We start from the raw sequence: 20103 nt of genomic DNA, 5'->3' as shown, positions 1-20103 counted from the left end.
GTGCCACAGCACCCTCACATTGCCCTAGGAGTCATCAGTCTCCACAGGACAAAGGGTCTCCCCTTCCATTGCCAGATAAGGCAATCTTATGCTACATACCCAGATGGAGCTAAATGTCCCCCCATATGTACTCTTTGGTTGGTGGTTTAGTCCCTGGGAACTTTAATTTCTAATAAAATTAATTTTTTATTACATTGAGACATTCACTTCATTTCCAGTAATCTCAACTTCATCTATTGCTATGGACATTCTAACATGCTAAATAAATTAAACATTAAGATGTACTAGCTAACATGTAGAAACATGGAAAACCTGAGGTTGTTTTTTTTTTTCCCATACAGCTAAGTGTGTTTTGATCACAGCCAGTAAAATGCTGCAGATATCTCAATGTACATCTAGAGACCCAATCTTAATTAAATGAAGTTAGATTAAGAAATCACATATATCTATATATTTCTGCCTCTATACTTATACTTTCTGGTAGCCACCATTTTCACCCAAGTAATGGGTGAATTTGCTTCTGTTATTTTGGATTGTCTTCAGTGTACTGGTGTACATGTAGCGACTGTTTTGGCTATCTCCGGAGCTGATTTGGAGAAGTTTAAGGCATTGACTTGAAACTGTTAACAAACATACATTTATAGAATAGTCAAAATACAAATTATGACCCTGACCTGTGATGAAGAGCTAGGAGACACAGCAAGATGCCATGATCAGTCACAGCACCAAGGCTCAAAGAAAGGTCTAGAAATTGCTGTTTTCCTCTTTCCAATGCTATGTACATTGTGTCTGCAGTTTGCCTGGTGGAAGATCTCTTAGGCATCTAAATGAACCAGAATACTAAAATAGTTCATCCTCTAAGTCATGGATCTGTCCTAAGTTTGAAGTGAACAGCCAAAGCAGCATTGTGTTGGTTGTGAGTGATGCAAGGCAGTGACAGAAATAATGAAACAATGAAATTTTAATTCATTGGTAAGTATTAGGGACACCAAACTGAAGGCATTTGTGTTTCTTTATATATCCTACCATGAAATCTCCAAAATTGTCGGGCCGTGGAAGGGTAACCTGGTTCTTGGGTTGTGGGTTTGGCCATGCCCCCAGAACCCAGGCTCCTGACCTCAATTCAACCTGCGCCTTTTAGTCACGTAGGATGCAGGCAGAGGGTGTGATTGACAGATTTTAGGACTTGGACTGCTTCTGGGGACAGTGTCTTTGGGGAGGAGGGACTTTTATCTCTTTTCAGGAGGCTAAAGAGGAGTTGAAGGGTGCTTGTGGGAAGGTGAAGCCATGGTCAAAGCCAATTGAGGTTGCCCAAAAAGCTCTGTAGGGAGGTAAGAGTTAATTTTTGAGGGAAGGAAAGGATGGGCTTGAGGGTACGTATTGAAGTAAGGGAGATCTCTGTCCCTAAAAATGTAATGGGAAGAATAAGTTGGGTTTTGTGAGGAGCTATTTGGAATCCTAGGGCAGATAGGGAAGGTATCAGCTGGTCCTTAAGTTGGGAGGGGGAGGTAGAAGCGTCCCCCCATAAAAGAATGTCATCCATGTAATGATAGACATTGAGTCTTTTGTCTAAATGCAGTGGCTACAGCCTCCTGGCAAATGGTAGAACTGTTAGCCATTCCCTGGGGAAGAACAGTCCATTCATATTGGGAGGCTTGGCCGGAGTTGTTAATGGGAGGCACTGAGAATGCAAAGTGTTCACAGTCCTGGAGGTGGAGAGGGATGGAAAAAAAAAACCAAACAATCTTTTATGTAATTGCCCTCAGCCCTTTACCAACCACAGGGGGTGCTAAAATGGCTCCATACCCCGATGGGTGGTGCACCCAAAATTCTAAATGAAGTGGATGCACTTGACAATATGATTAAAAATGGCAGAGATAGGACCCTACAAATCCTAGGAAAAGAACCTGACAGATTCCAAACTACTCCACATAGTCCACATCTCTCATTAACCTACACCTTGCAGACTACAGGTGACACAGAGTTTCCCCTTCTTTTATGAAAGAAAAGAGAGTGGGATGTTGGGCCTTGGAAGGGTATCCTGGTTCTTGGGTTGTGGGTTCGGCCATGCCCCTAGAACACAGGCTCCTGACACGAGGTGTAATCTCCATTCAACCTGCACCCTTCAGTCATGTAGAGGGCATGATTGACAGGTCTTCACCTCCAGATATTAAAATATTAATGAGTTATCTAAAGGCTGGGGGGCATAGCTAATTAAGTTATTCCCTCTCCTTTTCCTCCTCCCTATAAAAGCCAGTCTCCCCTGGCTTTTTTTTTTTTGGGGGGGGGGAGCGCGAATCATCTACACCCATTCACCACACCATGAACAATAAAGGCTTTGGAAAACTGGACTCCACGTGTCTCCTGGGCCTAAACTTTCCTGAGGCAGCCACTGGTCTGCCTCAGTGACTGTGTGAATGTGGGACCCTCCGTGGTGGTGTGGAAGGCCCATGTGAGACCCCGCTGCCAGATCGCTGTGGGACCCTGCCGCCCCGCTCCCCCCACAAGGTTTTTTTCCCCACACAAAATGCTGGTGTATGACTAATTTCTAAAGATATTTACACGATATTCTAGTTATTCTAATCAAATTGAAAACCTTGCAGGTCTGTAGTTGTTTGATAAATTTATGAAAGTAATTAAATGTGTTGGTAATCTCTAGTTATATAAAATGTACTAGGGTGTTTTCTCGATTGGAAAGGCAGGTTTATTTATGTTCATTTTCTTTTCTTTTCTCTTTGAGGTATTTATGATACATGTTATAGACTATATAAAACATTATTTTATGTCACTATATTAACCATTTTAAGTTATGCCATACATACATAGAGAGAAAGAGAAAGAGAGAGAGAGAGAGAGAGAGAGAGAGAGAGAGAGAGAGAGAGAGAGAGAGAGAGAGAAACTTTAGTACTTCCAGCATTGTAGGGAGACAAGACTCCACAATTTTAAATCATATAGAAAATGTGTTTGAGGTATCTATTTTATCATCCTGATTTCTTAACTTATTTGTCATAAAGTAAGATCTAAGAATCATAAAAAGAATCATTGCAGTAAACAATGATACATGTACACATTACTACTGAATAGTAGTGACATATATATTTAGAATAGACTTGATAAATTAATGACACAAGCAGCACTAACTCATACCAGCTTCAATAAATGGATGAAAATCTCAGAGAAGGTTGAGCCATTTAATGACAGGGAAGAACACTAAATGTGACAGTATGTTGACTTCAGTGTTTTTACAAGTTAGGGGTGAAACTTCATATCTGTTTCCTTTTTCAGTAGAATCATATTTTTTCCATAGATGCTTTATGTTAAGGTCATCAAAAAACCTAATCTTTCCTATCATAATAAATATTCCATTTCAAGTAATACGAAATTTATAAAAGTTAACAAAATTGATTCATCTCAAACTATTAAAATGACACACATAAAAGCATTCTATAGTAGAAAAGAATGTCTTACTCTCTGATTTCTCATCATCTTTTGAGTATTGTGAAGTGAGAAAAACTGGTGACATAATTATTAATGACACATTTTCTTGCATAAAGGAGATTAATTAACTTGAATAATAACAGAGCTATATGAATTTATTCAGCACTATTAAATGTTACTGTTTCTTCCAACTTTTAAGAAATATCTTAACACAGAACTTTATATTTCTGTTGTTTATAAAACCTTTCTATCAGTATGGCAAGAACCATTGAAAATGAGATCCAGTTATTCCTATATGGAATAATGTCTAGAAACTTGAATCTGGACCATTACATAGTTGGGGAAAATAATAAATTAGTTAAAAATTGGTGAAAGAAAAGAATAGTAAACACCAAGAAAAGCAATCCATAGAGAGAAATAAAAGCATGTGACCGCTGCAGATTGCAGGTGCTGACTTCATGCTGCATCTATGTTCTTTCATAAGTGGAAACATTCATAAGATCAAATGTTTGAAAATTCAACAATCCTAGCCAGAATATTAGCAGAATGTACACTTGGTGCAAATATATTAGTAGTATGACTGCTGGCAAGGTAAATATAAAAGGTATATGAAGTTTGTAATAATAAAGGAGGTTTGGAGTGTGTATAATCTGTTTTGGTAGATTTGTATTGTTTTGTTTAATAGCAATCAACTAACATCTTTAGTGGTGTTTTTGGCTTTCTATATATAAATGACATATATGCTATAATCATTTGTAGTTAGTAACAGTTTCCTTTCCAAGAAAAGATTTGATTTAATATTTTTCAAAAATATTTTCTATTTTTTAAAAAGAATATTAACACAGACAGAAAACAACAGAGAAGTAAATATGAGACCATCATGAAATTCCATGATTTAGTTTTTTAAGGCTTCCGCAACATGAGCAAAACACATATTAAAGAATATGATTATTTGAGAAAACATGCTTAGTCCAAAAATTCAGAGACTGTATCTTGACAAGAAAGAATGAACATCATATTTTGTGGTTCACTGTCACCTGTTACATTATTTAAGAATCTTACCATTTCTTATTTATTGGTCTCTATTACGAGAGTATCATTAATATACATGGAATTAAAATTACATTTTATAAAATGACAATAAAATTGGTAGTATGGAAAATACATGTTGTTTCCATTCACAAAATAAGCACTTAGTTTGGAAGTTCCTGCTTTTAATCTGTATTGTTATAAATGAGACAAATTTAAAGTCTGACAATAATAGAATTTCAGTACAGAAGGAAGCATAAGGAAGTGCACTGTTGTTTTTAAAATACAAAACAGAATTGAATTGAATTTTACAACAAGATTATTACCAGTCTGCAGACATTTCTGTGACAACAGTTCTAGTTACAAACAATGCGTCAGAGGGCATGTTGGCCTTATAGTAAGACTCTACCATGGACAACAGCTGGAGATCATGAATCTGTGATGCTCTGCATTCACCTTGGGTTCTTACCATTGTGTCAGTTTTTTCTTTTTTTGAAGGTTAAAGACAATGTGAAAATTGTGCCAGTTGCCAAAACTGAGTATCACTTACACTTTCAGGTAAATTACTATGAACCTATTCATTCTGCAGTGCAAATCCATTAAGAGAGGCATGTGTCAGGACTCTAGAGGTAATTTTACATTCAAAGAGCATCAGGGCACATTAGCTGTTAGCATCTCCAGGTGGTAGAATCACTTACTTTAATCCTGTCTCAGAAAATCACATAGAATAGGATCATGTCCCTTCTTTACTGTGGTTAGCAATTGAACATTGAGAAATTATCTCATGGCATGTCCTGGAGATACTGGTAGAATACTTTCTGTTTATTCATCAAGGGATCATAGGCTGATGTCAGTTCTTGGATGGCAGTCATTTTATTGCCTCAATGCTAAAAGTGAGAGGAGCCCTTTCACTCTCGTTGCAAAGACTAACCTCAGAAAGACATTTTCTAGTTCAATCTTCTAGTGTTGTAGACTTAACTAGATCTGATCTTGAAAATCTATGTCATGTGGCTGTCACCTTCTCTATATCCATGAATCTGACCTCTCCAGATTCATCAGTCTAAACTTCAAATATCACTCGAGAAAGCTGGTCCAAGTTCTTGCACCTTTATAGAAGCAGGTGTTTCTTTAATCAGAACAATGAAGGCAGCAGCTCCTGTGTGGGTGCAGAGACTTTTATCACTGAGACTTGGTGAGGATGGGGTTGGGTATAGGTAGAAAGGGCAACTACTGGGGTGGAAGTTTTCATCAGCAGATCTCTTCTTCTATAACCATAAGGTTTTAAATACCAATAGAATCACTTATTTTAATCAGGTGCATTCCAGAGTCTACTTTCTGTAGGGGATGTCATCAGCATGACAATATTTCTATCTGGAGTTTCTCAGTTATTCTGGAGTTTAATGTCATTTAGTCCTCCACTGCTATTTATTGATCTTTTGTTTCATCTTACAGAGGACCACTTCTCAGCTGCCTTCCTGCTCTTCCCAGACATATGTCCTCCAAAAATAGGGCTCAGTGCTTTTATCCAGTTCAATGGTCATTTTGCTAACTTCCATTTTTTTCCAGTGAGAAGACAGCTAATCATGTCTCCTGAGTTTGATAGAGATTAATGTTTAGAGGCAGAATTTTTCAATCATCTCACAATAAAACAAACTTTCCAGTATTACCAAGTGTCTTTAGCATTGACTCTAAAAATATTTCAGAAGGAGAAATTTTAAAAATACTTATTTTAATTTTTGCTAAATTAGATGATGGTGTTCCAGTATTTAATTTAAATTTATATTTAGTATATTTTAAATGTTTATAAAAATGTGTGCATTATATAAGAATTATAGCTATAATGACCCAGATAGAAAGAAGTCTGGGGAAAATCTTTGATTGCTTTAATTCATCAGAATCATGATAAAAGCCAGGATATCAATAAAAATGTAAAGAAGTCTAAAGCTTGCAAAATGTACTAACAGAAACATGGTCTCTAAAATAACAAAAGGCTCTGCCCCTCTCTTTGGTTCTTTGGTAATCACTTCATATTTTGGTTTATAGATGAAGTATGTTATTGTCCTTGGTATTAACTCACTTGTCTGGAAAAATGGTCTTTCCCCAGGGGAAACTTATATTTTCTTTTTAAAAATCTTTATTAGATATTTTATTTACATTTCAAATTCCATCCCCTTTCCCCATTTCCCCTCCCTAGAAAACCCATATCCCATTCCCTTTCTCCTTTTTTCTTTTAAACTATTTTTTAATGTTAATTAATGGATTTATAAGTTTGGTAATACTCAATAACAAGATGCCCACATAATCAGAAGTGTTATACCAACTACCTTTGACTGGCTGAGACATGTGAACATCCACCTCCATGTTTACCCCTTCTTTCTCTCTCTCTTGTCACCTAGCTCCTCCTTTCCTTCTCTTTCTCCTCTCCTCTTCTTCCTCTCCTTCTCTTCCTCCTCTCCTTACTCCTCCTCTTCCTCTCCGTACTCCTCCCACCTTAGCTCCTCCTATATATCGCCCTTCCTGTTAAAATAAAACTTTTCTCTTAGAATACAATTAGAGCATAACTATACCAATTTGTATCAGTATGGTACAGGATAGAACTAATACCAAGTCCATTGTTTTGTTGGTTAACCAGAACCTCTGTCATCCCTCCTAACTAAAAGACTTAGTTCTGAAGCTGGCATTTTTTCTCGTCTTTAGAATGAATGTCGGCTGAAAAACATCCCCTCAGATCTTTTCTCTCAAAGTAAATAGCCAGGATTGGCTATGAGACTATAAGTCTTCAACCCTTTCAGAAATCCAGAATGACTGAGTTAACTGAAATTATGGGAAGCACAAAGCATAGCTTCTAAATCTTAGCAAAATTATACAGACCACTGAACACCTGTACAATCCCTATACTACAAAATGTTGGAGCATCCAATATTCAGCCTTCTGGCCCAGGATCATCTGACAGACCTAGCAATGCAGAATTATTAAGGGCTGATTACTCTGTCTTGACAGATATCATTAGTCCACTATTCTGCAAGTGTGTCTTTTTCTGGACAGTGATTTGTCTGTAGATGAAAAGAGGCAATTCTTGCCTAGTGGCTGTCTCACCACAACTGGAGTAACTCCAAAGATGTTCAATTTCTTCTTATACTGCAAGATAGGAAGGTGTCAGGAGCAGACAGGTCTCCAATCAAAATGAACATTAATACAGAAATGTTTGTAACATTAATTCTATGGATTTCTGATGTTTTGAAAACCAACTATCCATGTAAGGTAATATGGACTGTTGTCCATTAACTCCTCTCAGCTATTTCTAAATAAAATTAGAAAATACCCTAACAATAAATTTAGAGCTATGAATTTACTATAGGCCCTTAATTCACAGGCTAACAATCTCAAATCAGTTAAAAAGTTAAAGAAGGACTGGGTCTAAGCCATGTATTCCTAAATGTGTTATATAGGCACAATGTCTATGAGAGTAACAATATTAATCTCACTTTTATATTAATAAGAAGCTCATACCAATGAAAATCTTAAATTTGAAATCAAAGTAAATTTGTACCATTTATGAAAATATAACTTCATCTTAACAATTATACATATTTCTACCAATAGGTTATGGCTATGCAATAAATCCTAGCTAATCCTCCCTGCTCCAACAAAACCACTATTTTCCCTAGAAAGACAGCAAAATATTAACCACCTCAGTCCCCAAGTCCAGGAAATAGGGGCACTGACTTTTCATTTACTTCTTCAAGCTGATTATGGGCATTGAGATAATAAAAGAGGGGCAGGGGGAAAGAGTAAACTAATAAGCCTCTGATGCTGTGTCTTCACTGCATCCAGCTGGAGTTCCAGGACAACAGAGTTTTGAGCAGGTCTACTCAGCTCACTTGATAAGTAGATACACTGAGGCTGTGTATTCTGGAATATACAATTCTCAAAACAAATTTTAGTATCAAGATAATTTTTGTTTGAATTCTGGAATCTAGCTGGAATCTGGCTCACTCATGTCTAATCCATATAATTGTGGGAGATTTTATGAGGGTGTGCTCCCACCATCCTCCCATTTCTGCCTCCCTGCTCTCAAATTACCCAACACTAGGGAATTCAAACTTCCAGGCACCAAAGCCCTCCACTTCCACTGATGCCTGACAAGGCCACCCTCAACTACCTATACAGGTGGAGCCTGAGTCTCTCCTTTTGTGTTCTCAGGCTACATATTTTAGAGTGGCTACTCCAGCTTGTTTCTTAGGACCATTTGCTTGAAAAATTGTTTTCCAGCATTTTACTCTAAGGAAGAGTCTGTCTTTGTCACTGAGGTGAGTTTCCTGTATGCAGCAAAATGCTGGGTCCTGTTTATGTATCCAGTCAATTAGCCTATGTCTTTTAATTGGGGAATTTAGTCCATTGATGCTGAGATATTAAGAAACAGTGATTGTTGCTTCCTGTTATTTTTGTTATTAGAGGTGGAATTATTTTTGTGTGGTTTTCTTTTGGATTTGTTGGAAGAGGATTACTTTTTTGCTCTTTCTAGGGTCTAATTTCCCTCCTTGTATTGGAGCTTTCCTCCTATGTAATGCCAGGTTTGTGGAAAAATATTGTATAAATTTGGTTTTGTCATGGAATATCTTGATTTCTCCATCTATGGTAATTGAGAGTTTTGCTGGGTATAGTAGCCTGAGATGGCATTTGTGATCTCTTAGGGTCTGTATGACATCTGTCCAGCATATTCTAGCTTTTATAGTGTCTGGTGAGAAGTCTGGTGTAATTCTGATAGGTCTGCCTTTATATGTTACTTGGCCTTTTTTCCTTACTGCATTTAATATTCTTTCTTTGTTTTGTTGCACTTGGTGTTTTGATTATTATGTGATGGGAAGAATTTCTTTTCTAGTCTAGTCTATTTGGTGTTTTATAGGCTTCTTGTATGTTTATGGGCATCTGGTTCTTTAGGGAATTTTTCTTCTATAATTTTGTTGGAGATATTTATTGTCCCTTTAAGTTGGGAATCTTCACTCTCATCTATACCTATTATCCTTAGGGTTTTTTCTTCTCATTGTGTCCTGGATTTCTTGGATATTTTGTGTTAAGAACGTTTTGCATTTTGTGGGGTTTTTTTTGACTGTTGTGTCAATATTTTCTATGGTATCTTCTGCACCTGAGATTCTCTCTTCTATCTCTTGTATTCTGTTGGCAATGTTTGCATCTATGACTCCTGATTTCTTTCCTAGGTTTTCTATGTCTAGGGTAGTCTTCCTTTATGATTTCTTTATTGTTTCTACTTCCATTTTTATGTCCTGGATGGTTTTTGTTCAATTCCTTCACCTGTTTGGTTGTGTTCTCTTGTAATTCTTTAAGGGATTTTTTGTGTTTCTTCTTTAAGAGCTTCTACTTGTTTACCTGTGTTCTTCTCAAATTCTTTGAGAGTGTTATTTATGTCCTTCTTAAAGTTCTCTATCATCATCATTAGAAGTGATTTTAAATCTGAATCTTGCTTTCCTACTGATATGGGGAGTTCAGGACTTTCTTGTGTGAGAGAACTAGGTTCTAATGATGCCAAGTACCCTGGATTGCTGATGCACATGTTCTTGAGCTTGCCTTTCTCCATCTGGCTCTCCTTAGTGCTACCTGCCCTGTCTCTGACTGGAGCCTGTCTTTCCTATTATTTTGGTTGTATCAGAACTGTATGGGGTGGGTGTTACTCCTGGGGTTAGAACTGCCACCCATGAGCTGCTCAGTGCTTGGGCCCAGACTGAAAGGAACCAGTGCTCTGGGCCAGGAGTGACTTCCTGGGTCCTAGTGGGCCCCAGTTACTTCCTGTTTGGGGCTGGTTTTCTTCTTACTTAAGATACTGCCCAGGTTAGAGCTCCTAGAAGGCCCACTTCCTCTGGGTTCTGTGAGATTGGGGGCAGAGTTGCTGCCTGGGATCTGCTCAGTGCTCAGGCCCAGACTGGAAGAAGGAAACTTATATTTTCAATCCATAATAAGTTACAGTTGTAAAACTAGACAAAGACTCCCATGGTGAAAACAACCCTTTCTTGAAGCAAACAACACTTTCTTCTCTAATAACTTTTTCTGTATGAGGTAGAGTATGATCTGTAATAGACATATTTTGAATTTTGGATGAGTGAATTTATTAAACAAACCATAATAAAAGAACAAATAAAATATATAAATAGTAAATAAATAGCACAATAGCACCTCATCCAATACCAAAAACATTCACCAGAAATCAAATAGAAGAGATCCTTTAAGGCAACCAAATGAGGTTTCCAAAAGTTGATGCAGAATGTTCACTCTGCTGAGGCATCTAAAGAAAACAAAGGATAGCAACAAACAGAGACTTTGGAATAGGCTGCCGACAACTCCCAGCTGAAAACTGACTGGAGAAGGTAAAATTGTCATCTGAAATCCCAGTGGAGATTTCTCCCCAGACATGAGAGCCTCAGGGCTGAATTTCTAGCCACACTTTTCCATTTATCTTTATATCACTGAATAAATAAAAGTAACATTTGTTGAAATGGTTTCCTTTTGCTGTTCTCAAAGGCACATTGTTGGGCTGTTTGTCCTCCCTTAACTCTGAGTTAAATGGGCAACCCATCCCCAGAAAAGCCTTTGGAGGTCATTTTAAAATAATCATGCTTAGGACAGAAAAGAAGATAGCCTCTCTCCCATAGCTATATTCCCGGAGAGCTCTAATAGTACATGCCGATTTATCAATGCAATAGCCATAGCATAGCTCATTAAACACTACCATCTCTACCTACTTTACACAGCCATACCCTCAGGTGTTTGCATTTCTGTTTCCACTCTTATTTGAGCTCATCTTTCCACCTGAAAGAAAAGGCAGAGTGTTTCTACCCCTGAAAGTTGGTGCATTTTTCACCTTTTAGAAATTGACTCAAAAATTTCCCATTCTATTTTCCCCTTCTTTTTATATCTTTTATGTACATATTGTAAAACTGTGAGAATTTTTAGTACATATTCATTTTTTAGAAGATGATTGATTTAGGAAGCTGAGCATTGTATTGAACCTTTGTAGTACAGTTATCTCCATGGTGCTAAAGTTTAGATGAATTGTAATGTCTGTGGCATTATCAGACAAATCCAAATGTCTGCTTTAAATACCGTTGCACATTAGCTCTGTCACGCCTAGTACTCAGAAAGTTCCTTACACAAGTTTAGGTTCCGATTGCCCTTTACACATTAGAATATATGAAGAATGCTTGCTCAAAACTGCAATAGCCAGATTAAAATGTTATTATGGCAGAGTCATGATAGTAATACAAAAAATGTTTTTGTTTCCATCTTAGAATATGAAGACTTAGTATTACCTTTAGGATTCACTCAAAAATGTTCCACACACCTTGGTGTAAAGAGTGTATTCTGGATGGAGCTTGGTTGAACTCAATGGGAAAACACTTCATTCTCACAGAAGAGAGATGTACTATGAGCCTAATATTGTCAAAGCTTTATATTTGCAGTTCGTTACTGCACAGAGCATTTTTTCCATCTATTTTTAAAATTGAGTATTATGTTAACATTTCAGATTTTATCTTCTTACCCCACTTCCTCCCATCACCCAGAAACCCCCATCCCATTCCCCCTCCTCATGCTTCTATGAGGCTGTGCCCCCACCTACTCCCCGCCCCCACTACCCCTTCCCCACCATGACATTCCCCCCACCACTCTGTGTTCATTTTGCATGGGACCAAGAATCTTCTCTCCCACCTATGCACAACAAAGCCATCCTCTCCTACATATACCACTGGAGTCATGGGTTCCTCACTATGTGCTCCCAGGCTGGTGGTTTAGACCTTGGGGGGGCTCTGGTTGTTTGGTATTGTTGCTTTCCTTCTGGGGTCACAAACCCTTTCTGCTCCCTCAGTCTTCTCTCTAATTTCTCCATTGGGGAAACCCTCGATCATATCAGTGGTTAGCTGTGAGCATCGTCCTCTGAATGTGTCAGTCTCTGGCAGACCTCTAAGGAGACAGCTATATCATGTTCTTGACAGCATGCACTTCCAGCCATCCACATCAGTGTCTAGCTTAGGTGACTGTACATGGGATGGATAATTTTAAAATTGAGTATGTTATGAGGATTCAATAATCAGATAGAGATCTTTAAATTTTCTACAGTGACCTCATGAATCATAATTTGTATTACAGAATCATACAGAGCATATTTACATTCATTGTAATTGTACAAATAATAATAGGATGGATTGGAAATGGATTCATAGCTCTGGTGAACTGCATACACTGGGTCAAGAGAAGAAAGATCTCTGCAGTGAATCAAATACTCACAGACTTGGCTTTCTCCAGAATCTACCTTCTTTTGACAGTGTTCACTTTTATATCAATGTCTACACTATACTCACATGTCTTGGTAACTAGAAGAGTGGTAAAACTGATTAATTTCTATTTGATTTTCAGCAATCATTTTAGCATGTGGCTTGCTGCATGCCTTGCCTTTTTTATTTTCTTAAAATAGCTAATTTTTCTAACTCGATTTTTGTTTACTTAAAGATGAGAATTAAACAGGTTATTTCATGGACTTTGCTCATGTCTTTAGCCCTCTTGGTTCTAAACACTCTGATGATAAACTCATATATTGATACCCAGATGGGTGACTACAGAGGTTGTCTGCTGTATGATTTAACTTCAAATAACACTGCATCATTTTACAGGGTAATTTTACTCATAAACAACTGTATTTTCACATCCATACCCTTTACACTTTTGCAATCAACTTTTCTCCTGATTATCCTCCTCCCTATGGAGACATTACAAGATGATGCAACTTCATGCACAAAAATGCAGAGATGCCATTTCCAATTTTCACAATAAAGTGTTGCAAATGATGCTCACCTATGTCCTTCTCTGTACCATTTTCTTTCTGGCTCTTTCCATGGAAGTTTGGAGTAATGAATTGTTGAAGAACATTCTTTATGTCAGGTTCTGTGAGATTGTTTTAGCACTTTTTCCTTCAGGACACTCATGTGTGTTGATCTTGGGAGACACAAACCTGAGAGGTACCTCTCTTTCTGTGCTATGGTGGCTGAAGCACAGATTCACATCATGGATTCCTAAAATATATCACAGATCATCTTGCATATTCTAAAAGAAACTGAGTTCATAAGGAATTAAAATTATTATTAGTTTTCTTTAAAAATTGTTTTGCATTGCTTCATCATTTTTTGTGTTATATATGATAAATGTTACATGCAAATATTTCACACGAGAAACACAATACACATGTATAATTTAAAATCATGCTTATAAATTTATAATATATAAGTAATAGTATATTTTAGATATCAGATTAACTAAAATGCATTCTTGCTTTAGGCTTAATTGAGAAAGAGTTTGAAAAATGCTGAGAATCAAGAGCAATTTTATTATAATACTGATACTCAAAGTACTAGTTTCAGAATTTAACCTTCTTAAATACACTTATAATTTTAGGACTATATAATGTATATTTGCAAATATATTATATGTTTACATGATTTTTCAACCATGTGCTATAACTCTTTCTAATTTTTAAATATGCAAAATAAGTAGGCCTCATGATAATTTAATGAAATTCTAATTACACATTGATGCTTCTTATTGTCATTGGGTACCAGGGCTGAGATTGCACTGGCTGTCAAAAAAATAAAAATTTACAATATTTTATGAGTGAGTAAACTCATAATCAGCACAAACTCTTTTAAAATCATTTATTTATTATGTATACAGTGGTGTGTGTATGTGTCCGTGTGTGTGCATTTAAACGGCAAAACACTCAGGTGAAAGGTCGAAGATAGCTTGAAGAATTTAGTTCTTGTCACCATGTAGGTTCTAAAGATCAAGTAAGTGTCATCAGACTTGGCAACAAGAGATGTTACCCACTGATTCAACGCATCATCCCTAACTCATCCAATTTTACATGTTGTTAAACTTTTGTAAATAGTAGAAATTAAATAAATGTGTATAATATATTTTAAAAGGTTCAAATGTTCTAAGATAAGAGACAGAGAGGGAAACATAACTTGTGCCTTTATTCAGGGTGACAAATATGGTGTTCAGTGCAATATAATTGTACTTATTTTAGAATGAGAGAATTTTTTCATGCCCTCAGAAATGAAGGGGGAGGAGGTTTGGAGGAAGAACTGTGGGAAAGGTTGACCAAGAATGGTGGAGTGAGCTGGATTTAAAGTTTAAGTAAAAAATATAATTAAATTAAAATTAAAAATTAAAAAAAGGAAAAGAAATTAGGTACAGATCTAAACTATGAATTCACAACAGGGAAATCTAAAATGGCCAGGAAGTACTTAAAGAAATATTGGAAGTCCTTAGTCTTCAAGGAAATCAAAATCAAAACCTCCATGAGATTTCACTTTACTCTAAAAAGAATTAAAAAAAAATCAAAAGATCAAAAACTCAAGTGACTATACACACTGGTGAGGGAGAAAAAAAAAAAAAAAAACACTCCTCTTTGGTGGCAGTGCAAACTTATACAACCACCACAACCACCACTCTGGAAATCAATCTGTCAGTTTCTTAGAAAATTAGGAATAGTGCTACCTCAAGGTCCACTTATACCACTCCTGATCATATACCCAAAAAATGTTCCAAGATCCCACAAAGTCACTTGCTGAACTGTATTTATACCAGCTCAATTCTTAATAGACAAAACCTGAAAGCAACCCAGATGCCCCTCAGCTGAAGAATGAACACAGAAATAGTGGTTTATTTGCACAATGAAATAGGATTCCACTTAGCTATTAAAAACAAAAACATCATAAATTTTGCAAATTCATGAATGAAACTAAAAAGTCTCCTGAGTGAGGTAACCCAGACCCAAAGGACATGCATTACAAAAGTCTAGTATAACTGTTCTCTGAGAGGCTCCAGCAAGCAGATGACTAAAAAAGATGCAGAGACCCACAGTCAAACATCAGGGCAGCAGTTCAGGGAGTGTTATGGAAGAGTTGGGGAAAGGATTGAGAACCCTGAACGGGATAGGAACTACACAGGAAGACCACCAGAGTCAACTAATTTGTACCCTGGATAGCTGTATTAAAATATTAAAGGAAGGTTGTCTGTTAAGTTTGAGTGGATGAAAGCTTAGTTTGCCCAGTCCACTATGCTGATTACTGAGAGTTTTGGTTACCTATTCATACCAAAGCTTAGCTCAGAGAAGCTGCTTGCTGCTTAAGGACAAAGAGTTCCCTTAAGGATTTATTTCTGTCTTTTCTAAACTGTGTTCTGCTTTGTTAAAATGAAAACAGTATCATTTACAAATATTCACAAATGGGGTAATGTTAAATTCTATGTTATGTTCATTGAGTTATTAAAGTCTTGCCTTTATTTCTTGCCTTCTTTGATAAAAGACTAGCATTTTTTCATTTCATTTTGTTTGAATGTTACTACTTCTTCAGATTACTGAGACTTGTCTTTTACAAAGTTTTACTGAAGCATTTACAGCTAAGGGTTTGATATATGGAAAACCTTGGCTCTGCCTTTTCCTTCTGTTCTGAATCACTAAAATGTTATATGAGCTACATGCAAATGCTTGTTGAGAAAGGAAGAAGCCATTTAGTTCATGTGTGTCCACTATATAAAATGTGCTCCTGTTTCTTTCAGAAAGCTGCTTTAAAACAAAAATAATCAGCCTTAGAGGCAGACTCTCAGTAGGACTCCTGGTATTTTATTTTAAAACATTTATGAGGGAAGGAAGGGAAAAGAAAGAGAAGGAGAGATGGGAAAAGAGGGAGTTAGAGAGAGAGAGAGAGAGAGAGAGAGAGAGAGAGAGAGAGAGAGAGAGAATTTAGGCTATGGGGCCATTCCAGGAAGGCTGAGAATTACACAGGACCTTTTAGAAGAAGGTAGCAGAGGATAAGCATGCAGAGTCTGCAATATCTTCAGATTAACCTATAAAAGGCAGGTCTTATAGGATAATGCTTTTAAAATTTGGTTTCTTAGGACTGGAAAAAAAGATGGTGGAATGGAGTTATGTGAGACCTGAGGAAAGCAGAACTAGAAAAAGAATAGCAGTCACAGATATGGGAGTGCAGACAAAGGCACATGTTGTTGTCAAGTAGGGCTGGCCCTCATGCCACCTGGAGCCTTGGGCCACCACTGGCCCTGCCTTGCCCAGGTGATACCAGATAGGTGACCTAGAAGTATGGAACCACTGATGCTGCTGCTCCTGCTGCTCACCCTGCTAAGGGTAAGAAAGTGTACAATTCATTGCTGCCCACAGGCTACACATATGCTGGTCATGCCCTCACCCTAAGAACACATGATACTACAGACAGGGTGGTATACAGTAGCCTGGAATTCTTGAAGGTCTTGTCCCCAAATATGGTGCCAACCACACCATCATCCTGATTGAGCAACATCACGGTATCTGAAATGAAGAACAGTTCATTTTCTGGATTAAGCTTCCTCAAAATGTCCTGGTTCTTGCTGCCAGAGATAATGTTGATATCCATGGTCTGTAATGCCACCTGAGAACATGATGATGTTTGTGGTTCACATTGTTTCGATAAATCATTTTGATGTCACTGGTCCCTGCTGCTGCAAGCTTGTATAGGCAAAAAAAATTTTTTTGCAGTAGTATTGTAGTATTGACTTCAGATTTGTAACTGAGAATAAGAGACATCAAAGGTTTCTGGGACAACCTCTTGACCTCTTCGACCAACCCCACAAAACCATGAAACAGTCCATAGAGAAAGCTATTGAAAAATGCTAAAGTATAGGTCTTCACAGTTGATGTTCTATGGTAGTGATGGTGAGGTGGTGGCTCAGTTTTCTTTAAAAGGCTGCCCAATGGGAGTTTGGCCATGCTCCAATGAGTATGTGGATAAAAAAAATTGGAGTTGGTGTTTTCTTTCTCTTTTTGCTGGGAGGATTGTGTTGTAGTGGGAGGATAGACCTTCTAGTTGTGGAAAGCTGGGATGATCAGGGTGCATGTTATGAAATTCCCAAATAATTAATAAAAATATTACATTAGTGGTGTGGGAGAAGAGTCTCATGAAAGAACACAATCTCTAACAAAACCTGGGTTTGTATAAGAACATTAGGGTATGATTAAAACCAGCCCATCTGCCTTATGATACAAACCTCAGTCTGTCACCTCATCATTATGGAATTACCAAAACAGCAATGGGTCTGAGCTGTGCAGACTAAAACGATGGCTCAGCAGGAAAGAGCACTTGTCCAGGTAGAAGACTCAGATTAGTTCCCAGTACCCACAGTGTTACTCACAGCAATTTGTAACTGTATTTCCAGAGAATTTGATTTCCTCTAGTGAACTCCCTGTATACTAGACAAACACATGTGGTGCAAAGATATACATGCAGACAAAACATTTACACATATAAAGTAAATAAATACTGGGATAGACAGAGAGAGAGAGAGAGAGAGAGAGAGAGAGAGAGAGAGAGAGAGAGAGAGCTTTAAAATAACTTAAAACGTGAATTGGTGTTTTTCTCTCTGGACCTTTAGATTTCTTAATCTCCTATCAACATTTTGCCCTCTTCTACTTATTGAGGCTTACAAGTAACTTTGGTATCTAAGGAATCATAAACCTTCCATTTAAATTATAATTTCATACCTTTTTTCTTATAAATTAACTATTCTCTTTAAAATATTTGAGACTATAAGTAACAAATATTGTAAATAAATTATAAAAAGATTGGTTTGTGTGTCATAACGTGACTGTGATATGGTGTTTTTCTCATGAAAAGCAGTATGCTCCAGTCCATATATGTTCAGCAGTACTTAAAAGAACTCAGTAGAAGAACAATTCACCAGTGACCATTCGTGACCATCCAAGTCTCCTTGTTAAGTTGTTCCCCTAGTATAGACTGGAGACTCTATGAAAGAAAAAGATCAGCTCTTGAAGCTATCTTTTAAGATGTTGCAGGACACTCATTACTGTCTGTCGAAGCTTGCTATTTCCCAGGATGAGAATAAATGAGTGAGTTAGGGGAAAGATGTTTAATGTTAAGAAGACAAATCTATTTGACCTGTTCAATGGAAACAAAAATGCAAACCATCGTGCCCCCTGCATACAAAAAATGTGAATTATAAAGAGAACGAGGAAAGACACCAGCATTTTTATGGCCTTCTTGTGGATCTTGGTTCTGGAATCTTCAGAGGTGGTAGAAGTTGGAACAAGGTTTTGGGAGTGCTTCACCAAAGAAAAAGATAATAGGAGCAATGATGCTTGAGATACAAGAAATGGGACTAAATACATCACGTCAAAAACAATTATCTTTTGAAAAGCTAAGGTGTTAATTGTATCTGAAAATAAAGTCAGATTGCTTGTAGGTATCACATAAATATCTCCCCAAATAGGAAGTATTTCAACAAGTAGAAAATAAAAAATCAGTAAGAACAAAGAAAACACAAGAAAAACAACAAGCACTCCTCTCAATCTCCACTTCAACCAGAGAAAAAGGGGATGGGAGAAGTGGGCTATTTTGAATAAGTAGAAAATGCTGAGGCAGGTGGCAAGCCACGTTGACAGTTGATCAGTTATAACCCAGACTATATCAGAACATTTTGCTAGAGTGTAAGAATAATAGAAATGAGGAGCTAGTTCTAATATGGTTGCATCAATAAAAATCACCATCACAGAGCTGACTCTGGAAGCTGCCAAACAGAGCAGGATGAAGTTGATGAAGGTGGTTTTCTGGTTCTTGACCCAGTCAGAGCAGTTTACCAGTCCAATGAACACATTCCCCAGCATTCCAGTTATACATACAGCTATTACCAGTATCATATACATTTGATCTAATCCTGTAAGCATTTAAACAGAAAAAGGTCATCCAAACTTCTAGCAATTTGCCCCGCTGATCAGTTCTCAAACAAACTTCCACAGAAACTCACTCTTTGCCATATTTACCTTGCTCCTTTCTACTGTAATTTCAGCTTTGATTGGAAACTCCTTCAACTGAGTAGAAATTCACATATACTTAAGAAAATCTTAGTCCTAAGTTTTTGTCTTTTTTCAGCTTTAGTCCCACACTTAATCTATAAAGATCTGTTTATGAGTACAGTCTGATCTTTTTATTTAAAGCTGTTTTAAAAGAAATATTACATTCTAATCCAGATAGTCTCTATGCCTACATCATCATCCACATGCCCTTAAATTTCCCATTGATGTAATGTCAGAAGTGATAAAGTCAAATTTAATAAAATAAAAATTTGAATTATGTTTTTTTTCATTTTATTATGTTCCTCCTCACCTGAAACATTAAACTCTGTGGAACCATGCCCTGTCCAGCAGGGTATTGAACAGGAGTCCAGGAGATCACCTGAAAGACAGAATGGGGGAAACATGTGAATACAAAGAGTAGTGGCTTGTATATTCTCTGATCAAACCACTGATTATACTTTTCTTCACACAGGGGTTATATACACAAAAAGGCAGGATGTAGGGAAGGGGATGACACAGGAGCGTAGATGTTCAGGGGGAGTACAGACATCTTCCAGAGCAGGGCATCAGCTGGGTCAAGGTTCAGGGGACAGGTCACTATGACTCTGCCCATGATTCACTTGTCCTTATCTAATCTGGTACTATCCACCAAGGCTACCCAAGGTCTATGATTATCCACAAGACCTATGACTACTTGTTCTATTCCAGGC

General features: G+C 37.2%; 1 protein-coding gene and 1 pseudogene across 1 annotated transcript; one reads left to right on the top strand and one right to left on the bottom strand.

The window, feature by feature from the left end:
• The first annotated feature begins 12601 nt into the window (after positions 1 to 12601).
• LOC117715778 (taste receptor type 2 member 129-like) lies at positions 12602 to 13579 on the top strand (annotated as a pseudogene).
• Positions 13580 to 18355: 4776 nt separating this feature from the next.
• On the bottom strand, positions 18356 to 19264 carry LOC117714729 (taste receptor type 2 member 42-like). The gene has a single exon (XM_034511324.1). The coding sequence runs from the start codon at positions 19262 to 19264 to the stop codon at positions 18356 to 18358; it is 909 nt and encodes a 302-aa protein (XP_034367215.1).
• Between the last annotated feature and the right edge of the window lie 839 nt (positions 19265 to 20103).

The sequence above is a fragment of the Arvicanthis niloticus genome, chromosome 9 (assembly GCF_011762505.2).
Source record: "Arvicanthis niloticus isolate mArvNil1 chromosome 9, mArvNil1.pat.X, whole genome shotgun sequence".
Classification (NCBI taxonomy): domain Eukaryota; kingdom Metazoa; phylum Chordata; class Mammalia; order Rodentia; family Muridae; genus Arvicanthis; species Arvicanthis niloticus.
Note: the sequence above shows the minus strand (reverse complement) of the source record. Positions and strands in the feature narration are given on the sequence as shown.